The sequence below is a fragment of the Capra hircus genome, chromosome 26 (assembly GCF_001704415.2).
Source record: "Capra hircus breed San Clemente chromosome 26, ASM170441v1, whole genome shotgun sequence".
NCBI classification, from domain to species: Eukaryota; Metazoa; Chordata; class Mammalia; order Artiodactyla; family Bovidae; genus Capra; species Capra hircus.
Genome location: NC_030833.1, coordinates 34,091,142 through 34,118,966, shown reverse-complemented (window position 1 = coordinate 34,118,966; position 27,825 = coordinate 34,091,142). Strand labels below are relative to the sequence as shown.

At 37.3% G+C, this 27,825-nt stretch overlaps 1 protein-coding gene across 7 annotated transcripts; it reads left to right on the top strand.

Moving 5' to 3' along the window:
* On the top strand, window positions 1-27,821 carry ZNF518A (zinc finger protein 518A). 7 transcript variants are annotated; one of them, XM_013975149.2, is made up of 5 exons: window positions 1-151; window positions 2,610-2,695; window positions 17,972-18,119; window positions 21,470-21,593; window positions 21,738-27,821. In XM_013975149.2, exon 5 carries the CDS (start codon window positions 21,872-21,874, stop codon window positions 26,324-26,326), a length of 4,455 nt encoding a protein of 1,484 aa, XP_013830603.2. In that variant the 5' UTR covers window positions 1-151; window positions 2,610-2,695; window positions 17,972-18,119; window positions 21,470-21,593; window positions 21,738-21,871; the 3' UTR covers window positions 26,327-27,821. The 7 variants fall into 7 exon arrangements, with proteins under 7 accessions (XP_013830603.2, XP_013830606.2, XP_013830604.2 ...); XM_013975152.2 differs by lacking the exon at window positions 1-151 and adding an exon at window positions 187-660; XM_013975150.2 differs by lacking the exon at window positions 1-151 and adding an exon at window positions 187-705.

The window sequence follows — 27,825 nt, the reverse complement described above, 5'->3', positions numbered from 1 at the left end:
CTCCGTCCTCTTCCGCTCGACTCAGGTGCGGCGCGGATCCCTCCGCCGCAGTAAGCGCTCCCGGTAGCGCTCAGATCGGCTTTTCGGCAATACCCGGATGGAAGCATAATGGCCGCCATCAGGGACTCGCAGGCAATGGGGACCACGACAGGTATTCCCCGAGAGCGGGGCCGCTCAGGCCTGTTAGGATGCCGGGACTTGTAGAGAACCAGTCAGGGGGCAAAGGGCGAGTTTGTGGGGGCTGCAAAGCCCCCACGAACTCGCTCGGGGCTCCGCCTCTTGTGATAGGAAGCGTCTGTTAAATAGTCCCGGCCATTCAGCGCTTCCGCCTAACTTGTCGCAAAGTTTTTCTAGAGAAGTCAGTCCTTTGACTCGGCGCTCTAGCAGCCTGCCAGAGCTAATCTTCAGCGTTTTAGGCTGGGCTTGCTTTACGTCGGGGCTTTTTGAACTCCGCACTCTCCCACAGTCCAGGAGCTGGAGCGGGAACGCGGCTCAGTGTGCCTCCGCGCGCCCGAGGGGTAGCCGAGCCCCGGAGGAAGGGGCGGATCGGGCGCGGTGTTTGGGACGGAGCGGGGCGCGCGGCGCTCGAAGCACTTACTCGGCGCGTTCCGGGACTGGTGGAGACTGCATGGGTGCCCCTCAGACCGCACCCTTCGAGCTGTAGGTTCGCAGGCCCAAGGCAGCCCGACTCGACGGCTCCCCATTGTGGGTTCAGTTTGTGGTCTTTGGAGCTCTTTTTTTTTTCTTCCAGATATTCTCACCTCTCTGGCGCGCGTTCCCTTCTCCAGAGTTGGCCAAGGGCGCTCTTCCGTGCAGACCCCAACCACACCCAGTGGCAGATGGATTTCTTTGTAACTGGCTTTCTTACTCGTAGGGTCCATTTTGACTCTGTTCTTAACATAATGGTCCTCATTGTCAAGTAGACAGTCTTCTTAGAAGACTATGGTAATTGAAAATATATAAGGTGACTGTATATAAGGTAAATGTTGTAACTCTTAAGTAGACCTATGAAGCAGATACGGTAGCTTTAAGGGTCTGAGTGCAAAAATTAAGGTTCAGGTTTTTTTTAAGGTTTAAATTTGGGAGCATTTAGCGTTTGTGAGCTATTAGCGAAAACATTTGTTGGGTATGTTTGGCTATAAAAACTTAAAACTGTAGAAAAATAAATTAAGTCAGTGTTTAAAGAATACATAATAATATTGAACTTTACACGGTTGTCACAGTGATGAAACATGCCACCAAACTGTATATCAGGGAGAGAATTTTCTTAACTTTGAGCGTCTATGTTTTGGGCTTAGTGTATTGATAAGGTTGAATTGTTTTTCAAGCAGGAAGGGATCTGACTTCAGTGTATTCTAAAGTTTTTGTCTTCAAGTTGAACATTTAGCAACCACTTAAATTGATTCAATGAGATACCCTAACGTCTTTCAGAGTTTAACTGCAGAACAGTTGAAATGGATTCATTATCTTTCAGCAAAACAGAATTTTCTTGAAATTCAATAAGACATTGCCTTCTGTTAACATTTTCAGGGGGTTAGCATTTCACGAGGACGATAAGCATAGTAGACCACGTTGATTTTTGTTAAAATTCTTGTAAATACAAGTTCCAGATTTAGAAAATTAATAAGAGTGTGGAGAAGGAGAAAATGTAGCTATCAAACCTGTTTTGCATGTCCAACTTTTTCTTAATTGTTGCCATGGAAGTAAGTATAAATATCAGTTCAGAACGTTTTATGTCTTTTTAGGGAAGGATAAAAGGACAGCAACCAGAGTAAATAATCTGCTTTGCACATTGATAATGTATGAGCTTTTAAATGCTTGAGATTTTTATCATCACACTTCAGATCCTCTCCTGTCCTCTTTGGTAGCAGTAGCAGTATGGTGTATTGTGATCCCCAAAGTGTTTATATCTTGAAACATTCCAGATGAGATATATTTTAGAATAAGTCTGCAATTTGCCTTTGCTCTTTTAATTGACTTTTATTGTTTACTTTTCTGTTTGTAATTGTTCATGTTCAAGCATTGTGTACTGTAGATCACCTAATACAACTTTTTTTTTTAGTGGTGAAAGAATTGGACCTTTCCCAGTTTCCTTCAGTGATGCTACTAAAAGTTTTTGGCAAAACACTATAAACAAAAGAAAAGACTTAAAGTTGAAAATTTTCTTAATTATCTTATCCCAGGTGTGTAGGCTATGAGTATTTCGGTTCTGTGTTGGGTATTGACTTCACATGGTGAGCAATTTTCATGGACCTTAGAAATGAGAATTAAGAGGTAGCATTGTCATGGTAGGATATCTGGGTTGGAATCAGATCCAGATTCTAATTCTCGCTTTGTGAGTTGGGACAAGACATTTTCCCTATCGTGTAATAAGTGAAGATAATGAGGTTGATTTTAAGCTCCCTTCTAAGCTTTGAGTTTTGTGACTTTTGTAAATTTATGACATGTTATCACTGAATGTCAATGATAGGTTATTTAAGTGCAGAGATTTTTTTTCCCCCAAATTTATATACCTGTGTTGACTATGAAGCCTAATTGAATCAAAAGCGTAAGAACATTTTTTTGTGTTTTTGCAGTCAAAGTTTTAAAACTTTGGTCTTCATTTCCAGATATCATCTCTTCTTTTGATCACTGTTCCTGATTGTGGCTTTATCCAAGCATTAAATTGTGTGCCTTTTGTTCCTTGAAGAAAGAGGTATGGTGAAGATTGAAGTACTATAGTATACAATCTATTAAATAGTAAGTTAATATGTTCTAATATTAGACTGAATTGAATAATTATATGAGTTTTCCTAAGTTATAGTTTTGTTTTTGGCCTAAGTATAATATACACATGGGTTTTCATGTTAATGTAAGCAAAAAAAGTAGGTTTTTTCATAGTGGAAGTTTTAATACTTCATTAGAAATCTAAAGATGATTTTAACTCTTATCATCCTGCTAAATGTAAAGATGACATTACAGGGCTCCTGGATAGTGAATGATGAAGATAAATATGGTAGGAAGATGTTTTGAAGCTGTATAAATGGTCAGAAGAGTGTTTGTGTTTTGTTCTAGTAAGTGCAAAGTAATGCACCCAAAGAAAAATTATCTAATGTATATTTGTATTGTGATTAATGATATCAACATTCTGAGTCAGAAAAGGGACGCTATAGAGTTAAGACTGGTTTCCTGGAAACAGTCATCTGAGTATCCTGGTATGGACAAAAAGACGGAAAAATACCTACCAACAAATCCATGGTGATGTAAGGAACGTTTTGCACTCAGTGGAAAATACCGTACCTTGTACGAAAACATGGCTTGTCTCTCTGTTGAAACACAGGTGTCTCTGCTGTTTTGTATTCAGTAGGTTCTGGGATATCACAGTATCATACAGTTCATCTCACCAGATGTATACCCATAACTATAACTCTGGTATAAATGATACCAGGTTATCATTTATGTTCCTTTACCTGTGTCATTTCTTCTTATATGATATTTATTTGATCTCTTACCATTTGAGATTCACATGGATACTGTGCTGCTCCTGAGTAGAGAAAGTAAATACCAAGTGCCAGGAGTGTTCTTTACTAGGTGTGAGCCAAACTACTCAGAAAAAGTAACATGATGAACAATGAGAGCTTCAAATATAATGAATAAGAGATTGCTGTATGGTGACTGACCAAAATGATTTGAATTATTTGAACTTAAAAATTGTGAACAAAATCTGACTAAAATTTTAAGATCGTGATTGATATGATTGCTTGAAACAGATGTCGGAATGTTGGAATGCAGGGTCATGACTTGAAGCTTAGGAAAATTAAGTGGGTTTCACATGGGTCTCATTTCAAGAAGTACTAATAGCTGAAAACTTATATTGGCTCTTTGGAAAGTCAACTAGTTTCAGAATAATGGTAAAGTCATCACCAATTCCTAATTAATTGCTAGTTGTTGGAGGTTATGGCTGGCAGAAGATGTGTGTGTGTATATATATATATATATACACGTGTGTGTGTGTGTGTATGTGTATGTGTGTGCGCGCGCATGTATGTTGTTTCATTAGCTCAGTATCTCTTCATTTGGGAATCATCTATTCCCTGTTATGAGTAGTTGGTGGCTTACCATATCAGTCCGTCTTACACCTCGGCCCAGTCATCCTTGTTGCAACAATGATTACCTGTTACTCAAGTAGAGCCAATCAAAATCCTTTGAAATTGATGTATAAACGCTGTGAAAAAGGTGATCCCTTTTCTCAAACATTGTTAATCTGGGAGGATGCTAGTGACTTTCTTTCCCATGCATATGAGAATCCTATCTGTAGTAGGTGAAAGTGAAGCCATATTGAGATGGGTGATGGATGGAGATAGAGTACTACTTTTAGTCTCAGGAACGATGGTATCAGATATGTGCGGTTTTCTTTTGATTCTGTCTGCTAGCTTGCTGTCCTTTCCAGTCCCTGGGGCCAAAATTCTGCATATAAATTAGTTTGAATTGGATTGTAGCAGAAAACATCCTGGTGAATATATGGCCCTTAGGAATTTAAGATCTGTAACTTCAAGTTGGTCATTCGTATCCATCCACAGTTTGCCCTTTTCCTCTACCTTATAAGAGCTATTCTTTAGTCATACATGCATGCATTCATTCACGGTACATGTATTTAGTCCTTTGTTCAACCTACAAATATTTATTGAATACATAATAGTATGTACAAGTATGTGCACCTGCCTGTATAGGCGAGAATTATACATATTAGACTGAGTGGATGGTGGGCTTTCTGTAATACAGCACATTTTTATGTGTTACCTAGATCAACAAGCACGTGTTGAGAATAATCCATACTGTACTTAGCTTTTTAGTAATATATAAGAGGATGTCTTTGTCTTCAGAGTGCTTATAGTTCAGTTAAGGCATCCAGATTGATGTACGTGAAACATAAACAGCTTAAAAGGATAAATGAACTCACAGTTTTATGGGTTGTAAGTCTGAGTTCTGATAGAAGGTTAGTGAGGGCAGGCCCAGTCTAGGAAAGTTTTTTGAAGAAGGTATAATTTCAAATGGATTTTGACTTTAGAATTGGGTTTTGATAGACATAAAGAGTAATTGAAGAACAGATGGAATGATTGAGGGCTGATCCGAGATGGGTAGGAGATTGGTTTGACAGTAACAATTTGTATTTTGGGTAAATGAGAGATAATGGGGAATAAGGCTGGCTGTTTTAGGTAAACCTATATATGAGGTATTTGGAAAGCCAGGCAGAAATTTTGCTTCTTTTTACTGAAGTGGAGCTTTCTTTGAGTAAAATGCTTGTATTTCTTTCAGTGTGATGCCATTTTGTAATGCTAAGATATAAAATAAGTTTATTCAAGTGGGTGTACCTTTATTTGTCATGGAAAAGATCTTGCTGCTAATCCATCCATCTGCCTTGAAAATTTTTAAAAAAGTAATGAACCTGAAATACTGTTCTTTGTTTTTATGTGCAGCTAGTTTATTTCTTCTTACTGACTCCTTTTTGAAAGATGCCCTAGTACAGTGGCAAAACATACCCCATCCCTAGAGATAAAGCTAGTTCAAAACGAATGTAGCATTAGTTATAAAAACATTTGAAAAGAGATAAGGAGTGAAATTAAAGTAATGTTTGATTACTCCAGATATTAGGAATGATGTATAGGTTAATGTGTCATTCTCATTAAATGCTGTTGTATTCTAGTATACCAGGGTTGGCTGACTTTGGCTGTAAATGACTAGGTGGTATATACTTGAGGTTTTATGGGCCATACAGTTTCTGTTGCACCTGTCAGTTGTTGTGTAACACCAAAGCAGCCATAGGCAATATGTAAATGAATGTGGCTGTGTTCCAGTGAAACTGAATTTACAAAAACAGGCAGCAGGCCAGAACTGACTGTTGACTATAGTTTGCCAACCCCTGTCGTAGACTTAATGAGACATTTCATTCTACAACCTCTCACAATAACATCTACCCACCTGCTGACATCTTTTTCCTTCTCTCCGGTAACTGTAGATGAATTATCTTTATTCTTTTCTAAGTTCAACTCTCCCACTTGTTCACTAGATTACATTTCTTCTCACTTACTGAAGGACATTACTTTGTTCTTGTTCATTGTTCAGTTGCTCAGTTGTGTCCAACTCTTTGCTGCCCCATGGACTGCAGCATGCCAGGCTTCTCTGTCCGTCACCGTCTCCTAAAGTTTGCGCAAACTCATGTCCATCGAGTCAGTGATGCCATACAACTATCTCGTCCTCTGTCATCCCCTTCTCTTGCCTTCATTCTTTCCCAGCATCAGGGTCTTTTTTAATAAGTCAGCTCTTTGTATCAGGTGGCCTAAGTATTGGAGCTTGAAGGACATTGCCACTGCATTTCGTTTCTTTCTCTCTTCCATCAGTGATTTTAACAATTTTACTGGGTCATTTCTTATAAGCATGCAATCATACTATCATTTCTTTTACCTTTAAAAAACAAACAAAAAATTCCCAACTCCTCTGTTTCTTGGTCCGTTGTAGTAAAATTCCTTGAAAGAGTTATCTGTACTACATCTCTGCTTCTCTTAAATGCATCCCATTTTCTCTTAAATTAATACTTGTGAACCTTTCTCTATAACTCCACTTGAAACCATTCTAATCAGTGTCACCAGCACCCTTGACATAAAGTCCAGTGGTCAGTTCTCAGTGTTCATCTTATTTGACAGAGGTGATTCTGGAACCACTTTCTTCAGTTTGCTTTGAGGGTACCAGTCTCCTAATTTACCTTCATTCTCACTGGTCTTTTCTTTCAGTCATACCAGCTCATCTCTTTTTCCTCTAAATGTTACAACATCTCAAGGCTCGGGCCTTGGACTTCTTTCTTTTTTTTACTTATCCTTTGGTGATTTCATCCAGTTCTACCTATAAAAATAACACACACATGCACATTATACAGACACAGTAATAATTCTTCCAATTTTATCTTAGACCTAGAGCTCTATATTCAGTTACACATCCCATGTTTCCCCTTGGATGTCAACTAAATATCTCAGATTCTACATGGCCAAGACCAAACTCTTGATATACTTTCCAAACCTACCACCCTCACACCATCTTTCATTAGTAAATAACAACTCATTTCTTCCAGTTGGTGAGGTCAGAACTTTCAGAGTTATCCTTGATGTGTTTCTTTCTCTCGTGGACCAAATTTAGTCTGTTAGCAAATCCTGTAGTCTCAGTCTTCAAAGTATGTTCAAAATCTGACCATTGCATCATTGTCTTTACCAAGTTACCATCTCTTACCTGGGTAGTTGTAGTATAATAATCTCCAAGGTGATCTCCTTGCTTCTGTTTTTGTGTGTATGCTAAGTCACTTCAGTCATGTCCAACTCCATGTGACTGCAGCCTGCCAGGCTCCTCTGTCCATGAGATTCTCCAGGCCAGAGTACTGGAGTGGGTTGCCATTTCCTCCTCCAGGGGATCTTCCTGACCCAGGGATTGAACCTGCTTCTCTTACATCTATCTGCCTTGGCAGGCAAGTTCTTTACCAGTAGAACTACCTGAGAAGCTTCTGTTTTTAAGCTCCTTCTCAAATACCATGTTCTTAACATAGCAGCCAGAGTGATCTTTTTAAAAAACAACTTAGCTCATGTTACTTCTCTACCCAAAATGCTCCAGCAGCTTTCTTCATGGTTTCTTTGATCTCATCTTCCTCTGGTTGCTTTCCCTATGGTGCTTTCTGTTCCCATCGTACTGACTGTCTTCTTGCTATTCCTCAAACGTGTTAGGCATGCTGCATACTCAGGATGTTGGCACTTTTTCTTTTTTAGAATGCTGTCTGCTTCAACTCCTTAAGATCTTAGCTCAAATAAGACCTTTTCAAGTGAGGTCTCCCTGACTTTGTATTTAAAATTGGAATTCTCTGGTTCCGCCTCTCCTTCCCTGCTTTATTTTTCTCCACAGCACTTGTCACCTTTGACTATATTATATGATTTACCTACATTGTTTATTATCTAAATAATCAGAGTGTTAGCTCCATGACGGGAGGGATTTTTGTCTGTTTCATTCACTGCTGTATTCCCAGTGTTTAGAACAAAGACTGGCACATATTTGGTGCTAGCTGCAAGCCCAGCACTGTACAAGATGCTGGCCATATGGCCAAAAACCTGATAGATATAGTCCATATACTTACATAGCACTTATTCCAGTGGTGGAGACAGATGGGAAATAAATTGACAAATACATAAATATTTCCAGAGGGGAAAATGTGATAGAAAAATAAATATGAGGGGCTAAAAGAGAAAACAGTTTTTTTGTTTGTTTGAGGAAGGAATGGCTTATAGGTTGAGGAAAGCCTCTCTGAGATGATGACATTTGAACTGCCTAAAAAATAAGAGGAATCTACTCATTTGAGGAATGGAAGAGAGACTGTTTCAAGCAGGGAGTAGCAGGTGCAGAGAAAGCCCTGAGATAAGAAAGATAGGAGAGAAGTATTTGAGAAACTGAGAGACTCTATATATGGTGGCTTGTGCTGTGTGCTTAGTCGCTCAGTCATGTCCAACTCTTTGTGAATCCATGGACTGTAACCTGCCAGGCTCTTGTCCATGAGAATTCTCCAGGCAAGGATACTGGTGTGGCTTGCCATGCCCTCCTCCAGGGGATCTTCCCAATCCAAGGATTGAACCCAGGTCTCCCACATTGCAGGTGGATTCTTTACCATCTGAGCCACCAGGGAAGCCCTGGAGTATATTTACAGATGGGGAGAGTGGTGTGAGATGAAGTTGAAGACAGGTCCAGGACCATATGTCACTGTTCCTTGCAGGCCTTGGCCGAGAGATTGTATTTTAGTTGCTAAGTACTTTGGGAAGCCCCTAAGGAATTTTAAGTGGAGAACACTGTGATTTATTTTATATATTAAGATCACTTTTGCTCCATTGTGGAGAATGGATTCAGAGAAGGGTGATGGGCAAGGGGCAAGCATGAATGCCAGTTAGGAAGACTATCATTTTAATCCAAGTTAGAGATGACAGTGGGCTAAGATGATGCCAGTGGGGATGGAGAGAAGAAAATAATAAACGAATTAGAATGTGTTACCCAGTCTTGTTACACAGTCCTGTGTACCCAGTCTTCTTGGGTTTTGTGAGGGATAAATATGAAATAGAACTTGTCTTTAAGAAGCTTATAAGTTTTCTTGGGAGGTAAAACTTAAGGAAATGATAACTATAAAACAGTTTGTAGTAAAATGATGCACAGTGGCTGTCCTTTAAATGGGTATTCAGAGAAGGGAGAGATCAGTGTGTGTTGCAGAAGATTTCATGTCCGTATAGAAAGTAGAATTAGAAAAGAAGTTTGACCAGAGTTGAGTGAAGAGGCAGAGAAGTGGATGATAAGCCTGGTGAAAGGAAACAGTATGAACATAAAGTAAAGAAAAGTGGATATGTAGGAGAGCAGAAAGCATCATATATATTGGGCTGTGTGTGTATATTCAGTGAACAGTTGTAGTTTCAGAGAGTAATAAGGAATAAGATTCATCTGAACCAGAAACTGCTTCTGTGTTTTAATTTTTATTTTAAACTCCTTCATTGTATACATGTGTCCCCAGCCTACCTTAGTGGTATGTGGCTCATACGTACGCTAGCATTTTTAGTATTTCTGTATCTGTATTTGATCACATTTGCATACTTAACCTTTTTTTCTTTTCTCTTTTTTTGTGTTTAAGATGGTCATTAGGCCACAGTGATTTGAAGGGAGCCAACTTCAATATAAATTTCTATATAATTTAATCTTTTACTTTTTAAAAATATGATAGGCATTAGCTTCTGGGGTAAACTTTTGACAGTTTAAACAGCTACAAAAAGAGTAAGCCCAAAATGTTCTAAGTCATGAAAAGATAATAGTTATTATTTTGAAGACACTAAAATAGATCCTGCTTTGAAAATAAGAGTTTTCGTTTTTTTGTGTGTTCTTTACTTTTTTCAGTAAGCTCTTCCTGCTGCATGCTCTTGGTTTTATCTCTAGTTGCATATTTATATGACCATTCTGCACTCGGTTTTCTCTGCAGAAAAAAATTCAATTAAGTCAAGAAATACAATAGTTTTGAGAAATAATGACTAGTTAGTTTTCCTAACTGTGTAATGTGACAAGTTACAGAGCTATATGCTGAGTCACAAATAGGGTCAGTTAAACTCAAGAAGTTTTTAGTTCTTTGTTTAATGTTAAAGCAACTGGAATGTTGTAAGTAGCACATAGATTCTTCCTTTTTAATACATTTACACTAAAACTGAACACTGTAGAATGTCTTTGCTTTTTAATCTGTTAAAGAAAATAAACAAAACTCTTTAGAAATGGTTCTTTTGATTCGCTCAAGTCTTTATCCTTGGCATTTTACTTTGGGAATCATCTTTTTAAAAGTTTCTCTGTACCTACTGTGTGATTCCTAATGTATGCTAACACTGCCAGTTCTCTGGTTCCTCTCTTTTATTTGGATTGTCACTTAGTTCTCTTAGTTTTCTCCCTTCTGTTTTTACTCTCTTCCTCGAATATATCTTGCTTTCTGTTTTCTAGTAGCATTCTATACTATTTCTAAAATACTGCTTTTGTAACTCTGCTCATGAACTGACAAGAATGGCTCCTTGTTACCTTTCATTTCAAGTTCAGATTTGTCCTCTACGGTCCTCTTAATTAACCTTCCCATTTTCTCTATAATCTAGATTTTACAGTTCTTGCAGTGTTTCTTTTTTGTTTTTCTGAACTCAATAACCTTTGCTCCTTTCTTACGTGTTTAAGCCCCAGTACTCTCTAAAGGATTGTCATAAAATCTACCTTTCTGTGAAGTAGATACAGCCAACATTGATTTGTTAACTTAAAGTCTTGAGAACCTTTAGTTATAAGTAATACCTAGTAGCTTAAGTTATTACACTAGTGTCAGCTGAAAAGTGAAAGTCACTCAGTCATGTCCGACTCCTTCCGACCTCATGGGCCCATGGAATTCTCCAGTCCAGGATACTAGAGTGGGTAGCTGTTCCCTTCTCCAGGGGATCTTCCCAACCCAGGGATCGAACCCAGGTCTCCTGCATTGCCGGTGGATTCTTTACCAGTTGAGCCACAAGGGAAGCCCGCCAGCTGAAAAGGGGGAATGATATTGGGGTTGACCAAAATATTTGTTCAGGTTTTTCCAGAACATCTTACCGAAAAACCCAAATGAACTTGTTGGCCAACCCAATATTGAAAGTGAAAGTGAAGTCGTCTCCGACTCTTTGCGACCCCATGGAATGGAGCCTACCAGGATCCTCAGTCCATGGGATTTTCCAGGCAAGAATACTGGAGTGGGTTGCCATTTCCTTTTCCAGGGGACCTTCCCGACCCGGGGGTCTAATCCGGGTCTCCCACATTGTAGGAAGACACTTTACCATCTGAGCTACCAGGGAAGCCCATTACCTAGAATTCAAGGGCAGGAATATGGGCTCCTGCTGCTAAGTTGCTTCAGTTGTGTCTGACTCTGTGCGACCCCATAGACGGCAGCCCACCAGGCTTCCCCCGTCCCTGGGATTCTCCAGGTAAGAATACTGGAATGGGTTGCCTTTTCCTTCTCCAGTGCATGAAAATGAAAAGTGAAAATGAAGTCGCTCAGTCGTGCCCAACTCTTAGCAACCCCATGGACTGCAGCCTACCAGGATCCTCTATCCATGGGGTTTTCCAAGCAAAAGAATACTGGAGTGGGGTGGGAATATGGGCAGTTCAGTTCAGTCGCTCAGTCGTGTCCGACTCTTTGCGACCCCATGAATCGCAGCACGCCAGGCCTCCCTGTCCATCACCATCTCCCGGAGTTCACTCAAACTCAGGTCCATCGAGTCCGTGATGCCATCCAGCCATCTCATCTTCTGTCGTCCCCTTCTCCTCCTGCCCCCAATCCCTCCCAGCATCAGAATCTTCCAATGAGTCAACTCTTCGCATGAGGTGGCCAAAGTACTGGAGTTTCAGCTTTAGCATCATTCCTTCCAAAGAACACCGAGGGCTGATCTCCTTTAGGATGGACTGATTGGATCTCCTTGCAGTCCAAGGGACTCTCAAGAGTCTTCTCCAACACCACAGTTCAAAAGCATCAATTCTTTGGCACTCGGCTTTCTTCACAGTCCAACTCTCGTATTCATACACGACCGCTGGAAAAACCATGGCCTTGACTAAATGGACCTTAGTTGGCAAAGTAATGTCTCTGCTTTTGAATATGCTATCTAGGTTGGTCATGACTTTTCTTCCAAGGAGTAAGCGTCTTTTAATTTCATGGCTGCAGTCACCATCTGCAGTGATTATGGAGCCCAAAAAGATAAAATCTGACACTGTTTCCCCATCTGCTGCTGCTAAGTCACTTCAGTCGTGTCCGACTCTGTGCGACCCTGTAGACGGCAGCCCACCAGTCTCCGCCGTCCCTGGGATTCTCCAGGCAAGAACACTGGAGTGGGTTGCCATTTCCTTCTCCAATGCGTGAAAGTGAAAAGTGAACTCTGTCAGTCATGTCCGACTCTGAGACCCCTGGCTCCTCGGTCCATGGGATTTTCCAGGCAAGAGTATTGGAGTGGATGATGGGACTGGATGCCATGATCTTAGTTTTCTGAATGTTGAGCTTTAAGCCAATTTTTTCCACTATCCTCTTCACTTTCATCAAGAGGCTTTTTAGTTCCTCTTCACTTTCTGCCATAAGGGTGGTGTCATCTGCATGTCTGAGGTTATTGATATTTCTCCCAGCAATCTTTTTTTTTTCCCCTGGCAATCTTGATTCCAGCTTGTGCTTCCTCCAGCCTAGCGATTCTCATGATGTACTCTGCATGTAAGTTAAATAAGCAGGGTGACAATATACAGCCTTGACGTCCTCCTTTCCCTATTTGGAACCAGTCTGTTGTTCCATGTCCAGTTCTCACCGTTGCTTCCTGACCCGCATACAGATTTCTCAAGAGGCAGGTCAGGTGGTCTGGTATTCCCAACTCTTTCAGAATTTTCCACAGTTTATTGTGATCCACAGTCAATGGCTTTGGTATAGTCAATATAGCAGAAATCGATGTTGTTCTGAAACTTTCTTGCTTTTTCGATGATCCAGCGGATGTTGGCAATTTGATCTCTGGTTTTCTGCCTTTTCTAAAACCAGCTTGAACATGCTGAAGTTCACAGTTCACATATTGCTGAATCCTGGCTTGGAGAATTTTGAGCATTACTTTACTAGCGTGTGAGATGAGTGCAATTGTGTGGTAGTTTGAACATTCTTTGGCATTGCCTTTCTTTGGAATTGGAATGAAAACTGACCTTTTCCAGTCCTGTGGCCACTGCTGAGTTTTCCAAATTTGCTGGCATATTGAGTGCAGCGCTTTCACAGCATCATCTTTCAGGATTTGAAACAGCTCAAATGGAATTCCATCACCTCCACTAGCTTTGTTCGTAGTGATGCTTTCTAAGGCCCACTTGACTTCACATTCCAGGATGTCTGGCTCTAGGTGAGTGATCACATCATTGTAGTTATCTGGGTCACTAAGGTCTTTTTTGTATAATTCTTCTGTGTATCGTTGCCACCTCTTAATATTTTCTGCTTCGTTAGGTCCATACTGTTTCTGTCCTTTATTGTGCCCATCTTTGCATGAAATGTTCCCTTGGTGTCTCTAATTTTCTTGAAGAGATCTCTAGTTTTTCCCATTCTGTTGTTTTCCTCTATTTCTTTGCTTTGATCACTGGGGAAGGCTTTCTTATCTCTCCTTGCTATTCTTTGGAACTTTGCATTCAGATGCTTATATCTTTCCTTTTCTCCTTTGCTTTTCACTTCTCCTTTTCACAGCTATTTGTAAGGCCTCCCCAGCCAGCCATTTTGCTTTTTTGCATTTCTTTTCCATGGGGATGGTCTTGATTCCTGTCTCCTGTACAGTGTCACGAACCTCAGTCCATAGTTCATCAGGCACTCTATCAGATCTAGTCCCTTAAATCTATTTCTCACTTCCACTGTATAATCATAAGGGATTTGATTTAGGTCATACCTGAATGGTCTAGTGGTTTTCCCTACTTTCTTCAATATAAGTCTCAATTTGGCAATAAGGAGTTCATGATCTGAGCCACAGTCAGCTCCTGGTCTTGGGAATATGGGCAGGTCTCAGTAAAAACTTGTAGTCATATTACTCTCTAGGTTTTAGTCAAGGTTCTTAGGAGATCTGATGATTACTTTCCTTTTGTTTTGGTTTGTTTTGTTTTTGTGTTGTTTTATCTTGTTTTGCTTTGCTCTGCTGTCATTCCTTAAAAAAATTTTTTTAATCTGTTATCATTAGCTTAAAGGGTATCTTTACTATAGACTTCTTTGTTTACAAACATGTACTCATAGGATCTTTTCTTCTGATGTAAAAATGCGGATCTTCCCTGTTAATTTAAAAATATACTAAATGCCTTAATCTGCAACTTCCGTTTTTGAAAACTAAAAAAATTTCACAAGTCAATTCAATACATAAACTTCATTCTTTATGTTTTCATGTGGATATTCCATAATTTACTTAATCATTTTCCTATTCATGGACACTTAAGTGCTTAAGATAGGTATTTAAGATACATATCTATATGTTTTGCTTTTATTTCTGTAGGATAGATTGTTAAAAGTAAATTTCTGGGGGAGTATATTTTTAAAATGTGACCGAAGTTGGTTTTTTCCAAGGAAAACATAAACTGCCAAAAGTGATTCAAGCAGTAGAAAACTCAAAGATCCTAGAAACCAGAGAAGAACTTGCAAAGATTGTCATGTCTAAACTTTAAAGATGTCCCAGGCCCATATGGTATATTTGCACAGTCTGTGTAATTTTAAAGAGTGGGCATGTCCAGAGCAGATGAAATGATAGAAGGTATCCTCACTGATTTTACAAATTTCTCCATACCAAATCAAAACTTAATGAGAGGACTAAAAAAGAAAATAAAAATAGATAAAATTTTGTCAGATTAAAACCAGTGCTTTATTAAAGAATAATATTAAAGAATAATAACTAATGCAAAAACAGTTCAACATTATACTTATTTATTTCTTTGTACAGTATATAGAAAAAAATCAAATTTAGATTGATGTTATAATTTTTATTCTTTTAACAGTGTACCTAGATCAGGAATCATATTATTAACTAAATACCACTTGTTTTCTATATAAAATACAGACAACTTTTTTTGTATAACAACAGTGCATATATAACTGCTATTTTGGTGGTGCCGGTATTTTAGATAACTTTATGGCTCTCAAAATTAATTGTTAAAAGAAATTTCTTAGCATGAATTTATGAAGAACAGTGACTGTCTGATAGCATAGTTCTTCATTATCTGAGTATTGCATTTGCCGTTAGCTTTGTACCTGTTAACAGTCTTTTCTGAAGTGATGTGATCGGGCACTTCTGTGCTGATAAGAGGAGTGTGTTGAATATACCTGTTTGGTTTTAACTTCTTGTCCACCTTTAGTGTCAACATTCTTCAGTTTTTTTATTGGCGTCACGTTTACTATTTTGAGTTTGTTCAGGAAAACTTAGTTCATTTACCTCAAACTCACTTGCTATGAGAATTCCAAAAGTTTCATGGATTCATGCTGCTTTTTCTTAAAGTTTCATAATAGTGTGATTCTTGTTGCATGCAAATGTTAGGCTATTTGTTTGTGCTATGATAAGGAAGTATGCCAGTGTGGAGGCTATAGTAATCCAAGGACATTTTAAGAAACACTGACCCAAGGATAACCAGTGATCACTATAAATGTATTTTATGTATATATGCTTGACTACTAAGAGTTTTTAGGGCTCCATGTGTCTGTTTATTCATCTGTTCTCTACCATCTATTAACGGTTGAACAAATTAAATCCTGATATGGCTATTGTTTTGATTTTTTTTTTCGCTTAATGTGTCTTCCCTATTACTAAGTGTGGATTTACAGTGTTGTTTTAAAAATTGAAGAATATTCCATTGAATAGAAATACCATTATTTATTTATTGGTAGGCTTTTAATTATTTTTAATGTTGTGACTTTGTAAACAGTGCTCCCATGAACATCTGATTATTACTTTTAGGATAGATTTCTAGGGGTGAATCAGAAGTTAAAGTACTTTCTCCCCAGGCATATATGTAGATGTAGATATATTTTGTTTATATTATTTTATGAAATTATAATGTTTGTAATACGTATATTTTACAAACTGTTTTTATGAAAGTTCTGTCAGATTATTCCTATTGTTAGTATATCATAGTATGTCTCTTACCAGAAAATAAAATTTTAAAAAGAAAGCATACAAACAAGTTCAAATTTTTATTGTTGGATTCAACAGACAAACTTAACACTGTAAAATTGCTGTTTTAGTTTCTAAATGCTTATTATCAGTTTCTGTACAAATATTGTAATGGACTGGTGACAGATGGCTCTTGTATTATCAGCAGACCACATTTTTAGTAGCAGTGTTTTAGCCCTGTTTTAACTGGGGCATGGGATGGGGTTTGTGTCTCATATGTATATGGTCATTTAATCCTCTAGCTTTTGCTGTGGTGCCCACACTTTCTCAGCTGTGCTGGTATCCTGTATATCAGAAATTATGTTTTACTTTTCTGCAGAGAATACCTATGACTTCTGTGGTGGGGGAATAACAGTAACCTAGCATGACGGAGTGGGGAAGAGAATCTTAGCATCCAAGCAGAACTCAAGCAGCTTCTCCAGATTTCTGTTTTAGCTTCCTCTTCCTCTTTCTTCCCATCTCAGAGTTACTTGGTGCTGCCAGTTCCTACGTCTTTTGAAGATTCAGAGTATAAAATGGGTTAGCTCTTAGTTTCTCCCTCTCTCTGCCTGATTGTGTAAGGTCATTTACTATCTACTTACCTGCTTTCCAGTATCTAGAATTTTGTTGTTATTGTCACTTCTTCTGTTTCCCATTGTTATTTTTTAAGGGCTTCTTATATATTTGTCATTTTTCTTAACTGTATTTACAAAAAAATTATACTTTTGTAGATGTTACAGTTGACAGATACTTCTTCTGTATCACAATATTTATAGTTACTTTTCTGACTAAAATTTGATTTTTGCTGTATTAATATTTACTTAAAACTTCTTTCTAGAAAAAGTACATATATAGTATATTCTCTGAATCTTCCCATATCTGAAATTGTGTTTTTCTCCCATATGTGAGAGTTTTCCTGGGTGTAGAATTAATTCTTGAGTTAATTATTTTCCCTAGAACTCTAAAACTGTTACTTCATTGTCTTCTAGCATTTAGAATTGTGAGTAAAATGTCTGATTAATATTGTTGTCTGCTTTAAGTTGGTGTTGGGAATATCTTTTTAAAAAACTCCCTGTCCACCTTTTTTTGTTAAAACTTCATTTTTACCCTTTAAACTGAAACATTTTACTAGAATAAGTTTAGATATTGAGTTTTATTTTCTTATACACTAAAAATCTTGCCTGGCATTTGGGGAGCCTTTGATTTTGAAAATTCAAGGCTTTTTAAAAAAAGAAAGCAATAACTCAATGTAATTTTTTCCTCTTGTTTTCAAAACCGTTATTTCTCCCCCATCTACTTTGTTCTTTTTCCTGGCAGCACTTTTGTTGTTGTTGTGTTGTTTTCCCCTCGGTATCCTAGCTCAGGTCTTACTGAGATTGCCAATCATTACTTTATTTTTTTGGTAAACCTTTCTCCTTTTTCCTGCAGTAACTTTAACTGTAATTTTGCTTCTCATGCTGGATGAGAGAATGGGTGAGGTTCAATCATTTTCCCTTTTTTGAGCTGCTGCGTCCAGTGACGTTTCTACCGGCTATCTTTTTAGATGTCATCGGGAGCTGAGATGTATTGTTGGAGAATAAACCAAGATTTTCTTAGTGTTTTGGTTAGACAGAGTTGGGAAAGTTAACATAATTTTTTCTGACATCTTAGAGATACTAATTGACTTATAGGTAGGAAGAGCAGCACTTTTAAACAGAACAAGATGGTCATGGGTTTAGGAAGATGTATTTTTATTCAGAAATGATGCCTCTTTACATCTCTCCTGACAGCTGGTGCTAGCAACTCTCAATCCCGTCTCGTCTCTGGACCCAGCTCAAAGCTCTGGATTTGTTTCCTTCCCATACCTGAGCTGGAGCCTTCTGTCACCCCAAAGTGCTTCATGCAGTCTTCCTCTCAAGCCCTCACTTCTCTCCCAAGGTATGTATAAGAGACGGAGTGGCTGGAATCAATACTTCTCTACTTAGGACGTGATGGACCCTACCTGCATTTGGTTGAATGAATGTCCTTCATTCAACCAGGGAATTGTGCTTCCTCTTTGAAAGTGGTGCTATAAAAGGGTTGCTATATCAGCATTTGTTTTCATTCTTCTCTCTCTGGACCTTCCTTAACCTTCCAAACACCTTGTGGCATCTGTATGGAATATATTTTAGATTCTTGACATTTTCTAGAACCTTTAAAATTATGTTTTTTAGTTTATATTTAGCAGTTGGGAGAGGAAGACCATCAAATGGCTTGAGTTGCCATCTTGATGCAGCAAACACTCTGGGTTACTTTTTAAAGGGCCAGTCATACTTTAAACAAATAGTATTATTTTAAGGCTTGAGAAGATGTTGGTCATCTTATGAGATAATAATACATATATAGAAGGCGGTAATTTAAATAAAGGATTTAAAGTCAGTAATCCTTGTTAGTAAGATAGAGAGTGGTCTGTAGTGAAAGAGTATTAGCTAGTAGGTTGAATGATTAAAATTATAATAAAATTACTTTCCTTTTTAAAAAAATGGAACACATTTTTTCCCCATAGGTAGCAATCCTTAAAAATTTGGTACCAGGTGTTGTGTTTGATTGCTTTCACAGAAAACAGGTTGAACATAGTTGAAGACAAAAGAGATTCTCCAAACTTAAAATTTGAGGGCAAATAAACCCCAAGATACATAAAATACTAATCTCTATTGGTGCCTATACATGTCATATATTAAATATAAAAAATAGTCACATTCAACATTAATTTATTAGCATTTATCAGACTTAAGTAAAAGCTAAATGGATTTCTTAATAAGGTGGTTCCTTTTTTCAGTGTTGTTTTGTCTGTGAGGAAAGGACTTGCACTGTGATGGGTGAACTGTGTGACATCTGTTTTGGCTGCCATGCATCCTATTTATTTTCTGCTTTAAATTTTTTTAATTTTATTGCTGGATGGTCAAGTCTGAATAAGCCAAGTATTAACATAAGTATATGCTCCACCTCATCCTTTAGATTATAAGCTGCATTTAAGGGTGGCGACCATGTTTCTGGAATCTCTCAGTAGCACTCATCAAAATGTATCACATTTATAGTAGATTTTTTTTTAGTATTAGTTGATTGAATTATTTAAATCATACACTTGTTGTCAACCTTTGGGATATGTGTTTTCATGAGAAAAATTTTAAATTATATAGGTATTTTGAAATGAAGTTGATGATATTTAGAAATTTTATCAAAATATGTATTTTTTAGCATTACATATAAATTTTTGGACATGTAACATATACTATAAGAAGCAGTTTGCCTTTTGTAATGAAACCTGTGATACAGACTCCTCTTGATTATATATAGAAATAGAAAAGCCTGGGTATTGATAGTCTGGAATGACCACAATATGATATTCTGGCAAATGTGGAAGACTCATTACTCAATGTGCTTAAGAAGTTTCACATATTTGAGCCCCATGCTCAGAGTCTGGTGTAGTGAAAACACCATAGTTGATTATGATGCTTGTCACTGTTGAGAATGTGACACTCTGTAGAGAATTTTCTTAGTTGTTGTGAAGTATCCACAAGGTTATCACTGAACTTTTTTCTAGTCCTTTATTATTTTTCTCACTTTTAAAGAAAAAGTTTTACGTTTAGCTTTAAATAATATAGTAAAAAGTTTCACATTTTTTACTGTATTAGGAATAATATATTAAAAAAAAAATTTCAGGAAACTCAAACACTTCTAATGAATTCATTTTCAGGTTAGTATGTGTGTATATATATATATATATATATAAAAAATACTGAAGGTGTGCTTTTAGACAGAACCAAATTTTTAAGTTTGAGAAATATTCAAAGGGCCTCTTAATAGTAATGTAATGTAACTTTTAATTATATTCCCTCAGTGAAGGATTTTTAAAACAGTGAAGTTCCTAGTTACTTAGATTAATTGGAATTCAGAGGTGAGACCTTTGGATAGACATTATGGATGAAGCTTACTGTGATTTATACTTTAGTTTTTTAGCTTATCTAATTATTAGTTATATACATATTTAAGAACATGAAAGTAAGAAAATATTTCTTGTAATACACCATTTGATATTTTTGCTACTGAACCTTTGGTGCTCAGATTCCATTCTCAGCAATATATTGTCGTATCTATTTGTTTATTTTTTGGCTGTGTCATGCAACATATGGGATCCTAGTTCCCTGACAAGGGATTGAACCCACACCCTCTACATCAAAAGCTTGGAGTTTTAACCACTGAACCACTGAACATCTTTTTAATTCTATAGTTTTTTTGTCCTCTGCACCTTGTCATAATGTCTCATACATGGTAAGTACATATAGTAATGGTGGTAGCTACAGTTTATATGGTACCTTATAGGATGCTGTTACATAGTTAGGGGTAATTTTCTTTCTTCTTCTTTTTTTTTTTTTTTTTATTTTATAGGTGAAGAAACTAAAACACAGAGACTGAGATTTGCTTAGAGTAATGCAAACCAGTAATTTTTTAAATTAAGGGAGGCAAATGGTAATGAGTACATTCTAAAATGCCAAGGACTTTCCTTGCTGCCATCTGCCTTAGTTCTAGGGATAAAAAAAGAAAAAGCCAAAATGGTAGGGAACCAGAAAGGTAGTAAGTAGATTTAGAAGGCAATGGCAACCCACACCAGTACTCTTGCCTGGAAAATCCCATGGACGGAGGAGCCTGGTAGGCTGTGGTCTATGGGGTCGCTGAGAGTTGGACACAACTGAGCAACTTTACTTTCACTTTTCACTTTCATGCATTGGAGAAGGAGATGGCAACCCACTCCAGTGTTCTTGCCTGGAGAATCCCAGGAACGGAGGAGCCTGGTGGGTTGCCGTCTACAGGGTCGCACAGAGTCGGACACGACTGAAGTGACTTAGCAGTAGCAGCAGCAGGGAAATGTACTCCTCCTTTTAATGTCTTCTTTTTTTAACCAGTTAGTCATGATAACTTGAGAGGGTAGATAATATCTTTTTGTTATTGTTATTGTTAGATGAGGGAAACTTTTATTTTAAACATAAATTATCCCTGAGGCACTAGGAAAGTTGAAAATCCACAGAGAAGTCTGTTGAAATTCTCACAATGTAATAGCTATAGGGTCAACTAAGTAACTGAGAAAGTTAATGGTCTATGTGTATAATTGGAACCATGTGTGTAAGTAGAACTTAAGTTTATAGGGCTCTCTTATTGAGATTTTTTAAAAATTGTTTAAAAACTATAGTGTCAAGTTAACATAAAATCTTAGAGCTTAAAGGTGTTTATCCAATTGTGGTTTTCTTTAGATGAGAAAACTGAGGTGCAGAGAAGTCAAACCTTGCCCAGTGTCACAGAGCAGAGCCGAAAGTAACGCTTGTATTTCCTGAGGTCCAGATTAGTATTATTTCTACTTCAGACTATTACTTTTTGGTAAGCTACTCTTAAATTACTTAACAGGTCTTTTACATCTTTTATTTGTTTGATCAGCATTCTTGCTTTGTGTCAAAATGAACTTTAAAATGAATTTTACTGATACTTCTGTGATGAAAATTTCAGTTCTTTGTTTAATTTTAGGTGAGTTAATGTGGGGAAAATCCTGGTATTCTGAAGATGTTGCGGCACAGTATTGTTTCCTGTTCAAATTACAAGTAACTTCAAGAATTTTCAGGAAAAAAAGAATTGGGATTGTTTTGTTTTGTTATTAAATCATGCCATCTGAACAGAAACATTTATTTTTTGATGAAAAACAAAATACTTTAAAAAAAGATTATGACGTGAAAAATGAGGTAGTTGATAGTCTCAGATCAAAAACTTCGGAACCAAAATTTCAGAACCAACTTAAACCAAACATTTCAGAAAGTAGTTTTCATTATGGACTAAAAAATGTGAAAATTGTTTTGCCGAAGATAAATATTCCAAATGAAGTCCTATTGAAACATGAAGTTGACAAATACAGAAAATTATTTCAGCATAAGCCACAGACTGCAAGAAAATCTATCAATGTAAAGACTGTAAGCTCTGTGGAAGAGTGTATGTTGCTTCATCAGTCTGAGAGAGTTGACGAAGGTATAAAAATGTCTGCAAAAATACTCAATTTCAATTGTTTAAAGTGCCGAGATAGCACTCGGTATAGCCCAAATGATTTGCAGAAACACTTTCAAATGTGGCACCATGGTGAATTACCTTCCTATCCTTGTGAGATGTGCAGTTTTTCAGCAAATGACTTCCAGGTATTTAAACAACATAGACGGACTCATAGAATCACGTTAGTAAAATGTGACATTTGTAACAACGAGAATTTATATACTTTATTAGACTTAACAAAGCATTTTTCATCCACACATTGTGTAAATGGTACTTTTCAGTGTGAAAAGTGTGAGTTCTCCACCCAGGATGTTGGCACATTTGTTCAGCATATCCACAGACACAACGAAATCCTTTATAAGTGTGGTAAATGCCATTATATATGTCTAACCAAAGGAGAGCTTCAGAAGCACCTTTATATTCATTCTGGTACCTTTCCCTTCACTTGTCAATATTGTAGCTATGGTGCTACCAGGAGAGAGCACCTTGTAAGACATGTTATAACTTTGCACAAAGAACATTTATATGCGAAAGAAAAACTGGAAAAGGACAAATATGAAAAAAGGATGGCGAAGTCTTCTGCAGGACTTAAACTAATACTGAAAAGATACAAAATAGGTGCATCAAGGAAGACATTCTGGAAACGCAAGAAAGTCAACAATGCAAGTGACAGAAGTATAGAAAAAAATACTCAAGTGCTTAAAAAAGTGAACAGAACACAGGCTACATCTGAAGACCCAAGCCATCTTGTTCAGGAACATTTAAGTGAAGAAAAGCATGAAAGACTATACTGTGAGAATAATGATAAACCTGCTGAGTCAGAGTCAGAAAAACCAACTCTTCTGTCCACTGGACAATGTAATGGAGCTCAAGAGGGATCAAATTCTGCTTCAAGTTTCTTGAAGACTGCTGTACAAGGACCTACAGTGTTAATGATAAAAAACAACAGAATAACAATTCCTGCTAACTACAGTGCTAAGTTTATGGGCTTCAAGATGGTGGATGGAAAACAGCATATTGTAATAAAACTGTTGCCTACCAGTAAACAGAATTTATATTTACCAGGCTCACAGTCAGGTGCTGCAAGGGAAAGTACTGCAGTTATGCAGCCCCAGACTTTGGATACCACTGCATTTTTAACAGGAGTACCAACTGAGTTAAATGACACAGTTTGCATGAAAGCAGCTCCTTCATTTTCATCTTCATCTCCTGTACTTTCAGGGAAAGTAATTTCAGAAAAAGAAATGGCTTTGCTATCTCAGACAAGTAATAATATTCCAGCAGTGGATGATGAAAAAGGTGTATCTCCTTCACCAGTAGAGTCAGACTTGATTACAGCATCAGTGAATTTGACCACAAAAGTAGAAACAAGAGATAATGTTGACTTATGGGGCAGTCATATTACTCAATGTCACCCTGAGGTGTTAGGTACTACAGTTAAAAGTCCAGATAAAGTCAGATGTACTGCCAAACCAAATTCATACAACAGTGGAGATATGCATAATTATTGCATTAATTATATCAACTCTGAGTTACCTGTTGAATCTTCCAGTCAAGGATCATTACCTTTTCATAATTACTCAAAAGTGAATAATTCTAATAAACGTCGTAGGTTTTCAGGAACAGCAATGTGTGAAAACCCTCAAAGAGAATCTTCATCCAGCAAGACAGTTTTAACTGAGTCAGTTTTATCACTAGTGAGGAAGGAGAGCTCAAACCCAGATAGCCTGTTAGCATCTATTAGTCTTTTAAATAGTAAAGATGGAACTTTAAAAACACAAGCTGAAATAGAAGAACAGTGTGTTTTAGAAAAAGGACAGAACGTTGATGGACAAAACCTATACACTAATGAAAATAAAAGTTTAGAGAGCATGACTGAAAAGCCTAAATGGGATGGCATTTCTAATGTTGAGTCACCTATGATGCCTAGGATCACATCTGTTTTCTCACTCCAGAGCCAGCAGGCATCAGAATTTTTGCCACCTGAACTAAACCAGTTACTACTAGATGTATTAAAAGCAAAACCTGATGTAAAACAAGACTCTAGTAACAGTCCAGATAAAGATGTTCCACTTCAGTGTGCCCAGTCTTTTCAGGAACATGGGGGAGAAAACAAAATAGTTGAATCTTCAAAAGACTTGAAAGTACGAGGCCTTTTCCCGATTCCATCTGGTAGTATGGGAACTAATATGCCTACAAATGATCTGAATTTAAACTGTAGTGGAAAAGAAAAGCAAATGCTGTCACAGGATGTGAGAGATTCAGAGAAGACCCCTAGAAGTTATGGTTTTGGCACATTGCCTAAGACTCAGTCAGATGCAATAATTACACAGCAGCTCGTAAAAGACAAACTACGAGCCACAACACATTCTTTATATGTGCATAATCCACTAAATTCAGAACCAAGAAAGGCTATATTTGTTCAGACTCCAAAAGGCTTTTTTGTACCCTTGCACTTTGCTAGTAACCCTGGATTACATGTTTCAAGAAGACCATTGGTTAATACACAAGGTATCCCTGCCCCTCTCCTTTTAAACAAGAAACCGGGAATGATTTTAACATTTAATAATGGGAAACTTGAAGGTGTTTCTGCTGTCAAAACTGAGAGTGCTCAAGCTTGTGGAACTACAACTAAGGAACCTTGCAGAGCACCTTTCTTAAAAGTAGAACCAAACAGTAATTGTCTGACCCCTGCACTTTGTTCCAGCATTGGCAGCTGTGTGAGCATGAAAAGTAGCCCAGAAAATACTTTGTCATTAAAAGGCCCTTATATTATTAAAACGCCAGCAAATTCTTCAGTGAAAGCTGTTCCTACTCATAATATAATTCCTGAGCATCAGGGCACTAAGTTGAATATCTCCACTTCAATAAAACCACAGAACAAGATTTTTCCAAAACCACCTCTTTATACCTTTTTGCCTGATGGCAAACAAGCTGTTTTTTTAAAGTGTGTGATGCCAAATAAGACTGAGCTGCTTAAACCTAAATTAGTCCAAAATAGTACTTGCTTGAAAAATATACAGCCAAAGAAACCTGAAGGAACACCACAAAAAATATTGCTGAAAATTTTTAACCCTGTTTTAAATGTGACTGCTGCTAGTAATCTGTCAGTAAGCAACACTGGATCCTCATTGCAGAAAGACAGTGTACCATCTAACCAGACTACAGGACAGCAGAAAGAGCCAGAATCTTCTAGAGATGCCTTACCTTTCTTACTAGATGATATGATGCCAGCAAACGAAATTGTGATAACTTCTACTGCAACATGCCCAGAATCTTCTGAGGAGCCAATATGTATCAGCAACCATTCAGATGCCAGGGTATTAAGGTGTAAAACAAATTGTACAATTGAGAGAAACTTCAATAAGAAAAAGACTTCGAAAAGAAAAGTTTCAAGAATAAAAAGTCATGTAAGAAGTCAGGATTCTGAAACTGCCTTTGTATCTAGAAACAGAAACTGTAAACGCAAGTGTAGAGATAGTTACCAAGAACCTCCAAGAAAAAAAGCCTTACACAGAAAGTGTAAAGAAAAAGCAAAGCCTGAAAGTATCCCTGAATCATTTGAATTCAACAGACCTAGGCTTTCAAAAGATACAGTCAGAACTCTGCGGCTTTTCCCCTTTAGTTCCAAACAGCTTGTGAAATGTCCTAGGAGAAACCAACCAGTTGTAGTTTTGAATCATCCTGATGCAGATTCCCCAGAAGTAGTAAATGTAATGAAAACTGTTGCTAAATTTAATGGACGTGTTCTTAAGGTTTCATTGTCGAAAAGAACTATCGATGCTTTACTGAAGCCGGTTTGTTGTAACCCTTCTGAAATAACTTACGACGATTTTCCTAAGAGGCACAAAACATTTAAACCTGTTAGTTCTGTGAAGGAAAGATTTGTGCTAAAGTTAACTCTCAAAAAGACAAGCAAAAACAATTATCAGATTGTGAAAACTACCTCTGAAAATATTCTGAAAGCTAAATTTAACTGTTGGTTTTGTGGTAGAGTGTTTGACAATCAGGATGCTTGGGCTGGTCATGGACAGAGGCATTTAATGGAAGCTACTCGTGATTGGAACATGTTAGAATGATTACCAAGGAAAAGTAAAATTACCTTACAAGAAAATAGTGAGTTGGGTTACTCCATGCAGACATTTTTTACTTCAATATAGCACCAAAGTTAAACATTTAAAAGTTAGCTGTATTTCATGGATGAGCAAAAGTTTCAGTGTTGCATTTGAAAATGCACATTAGTTGCATCAGTGCACATTAGTTTTGAAAGAAACTAATCACAGATTTACTTTGATTTAATTTTTTTAAATATGTGTTTTTGGGAAGTTAAGGCTAAAGAAAACTATGATGAAACAGTTTTCCCAGTTTAGTGACTGTTAGTAAAGAGAGTAGCAGCTGACAGCCCCATTCCCTCTCTTCCACTATCCTTATGAATCTTGATAACTATAGCTCCTCTGAAAAGGTTGAGAGCTCTTTCACTAAGCAACCGAAGGAGTTTCTCGTCATTCATGAAGATACTCTAAGAGAGCTTAGGTAAAGAACTTACTCTCCTGCAAGATGTAGTTCTTTTGAAGGTAACTAGGCTCCATTGAGAGTACATTTAACTCACTACAATTACACCTCATATGATGGTTGGTAAAAGTTTTTGATGAGTAGGTCTTTTTTCCTTGTAAGCTGTCTGGCTCATCATTGAGTGGAACACCTTTCCAAGGAGATTTTCTAAATGGCTCTCGTGTTGCAGTAGATGGGCAGTCTTGAGAGAAGAATTAATCTCTCCATCTAGTTTGAAGTTCATTTAAAGAACTTAAATATTTTTCTGAATTTGATTATACTCACCCTGCATTCCTTTTATTTAAGTTGTTTGTTCCATCATAAACCAAGTGGCCAATTTTTTTCTTGGTTGCCATCCCTTTAAAAAGAGTGAAACGTAGAAGCACTTCCAAGGGAATGGCTTTTCTCGAAAATTAAAAATTACTCCTCAGAAACAATATTTTGAAGCAAGATTAACAAAGTGAATCATACTTTTGTGTTTATTATTAGTGTCTGAATATGTCCAGTTGGGACAAACCATTTTTTGTTAGCAACGTTTCAGTATGACTGACAACCCAAAGCAGATTATGTACTGGTTGTTTGCAGTTGGAAATGAAGAAGCATTAATAGTGGACTCAGTGACAATGCATAAAACTTCAGGACAGATTCTGAAGGGATATGCCCAACAGGTAGAATTTTAAAAAGGAATGTTTCCATGACAACAGAATCATTGATTTAAACTTCTCACTTTGTAAGTTTGGGTCAAATTTTGTTGGATCATTGGGTAATGGGGTTCTTATATTAAAAAATTACTATATAATTTTTGTTACATTGTTACTACAAGTGTTATGATGTTTTTCATTGATTGAATGAAAACTTCAGGGCTTCTCTTCTGTATATAACAAAGAATTTAAACCTGTACATATTTTTGTACCTTTCAGTTATGTAAATTTTGCACAGAAAGTTTTTGAGATAAAAAGTTTATTTTCTTTCAATTTAGTTCTGTGCATGCACTAATAAAACTCATTGTTTAATTTAAAAGGAGTAT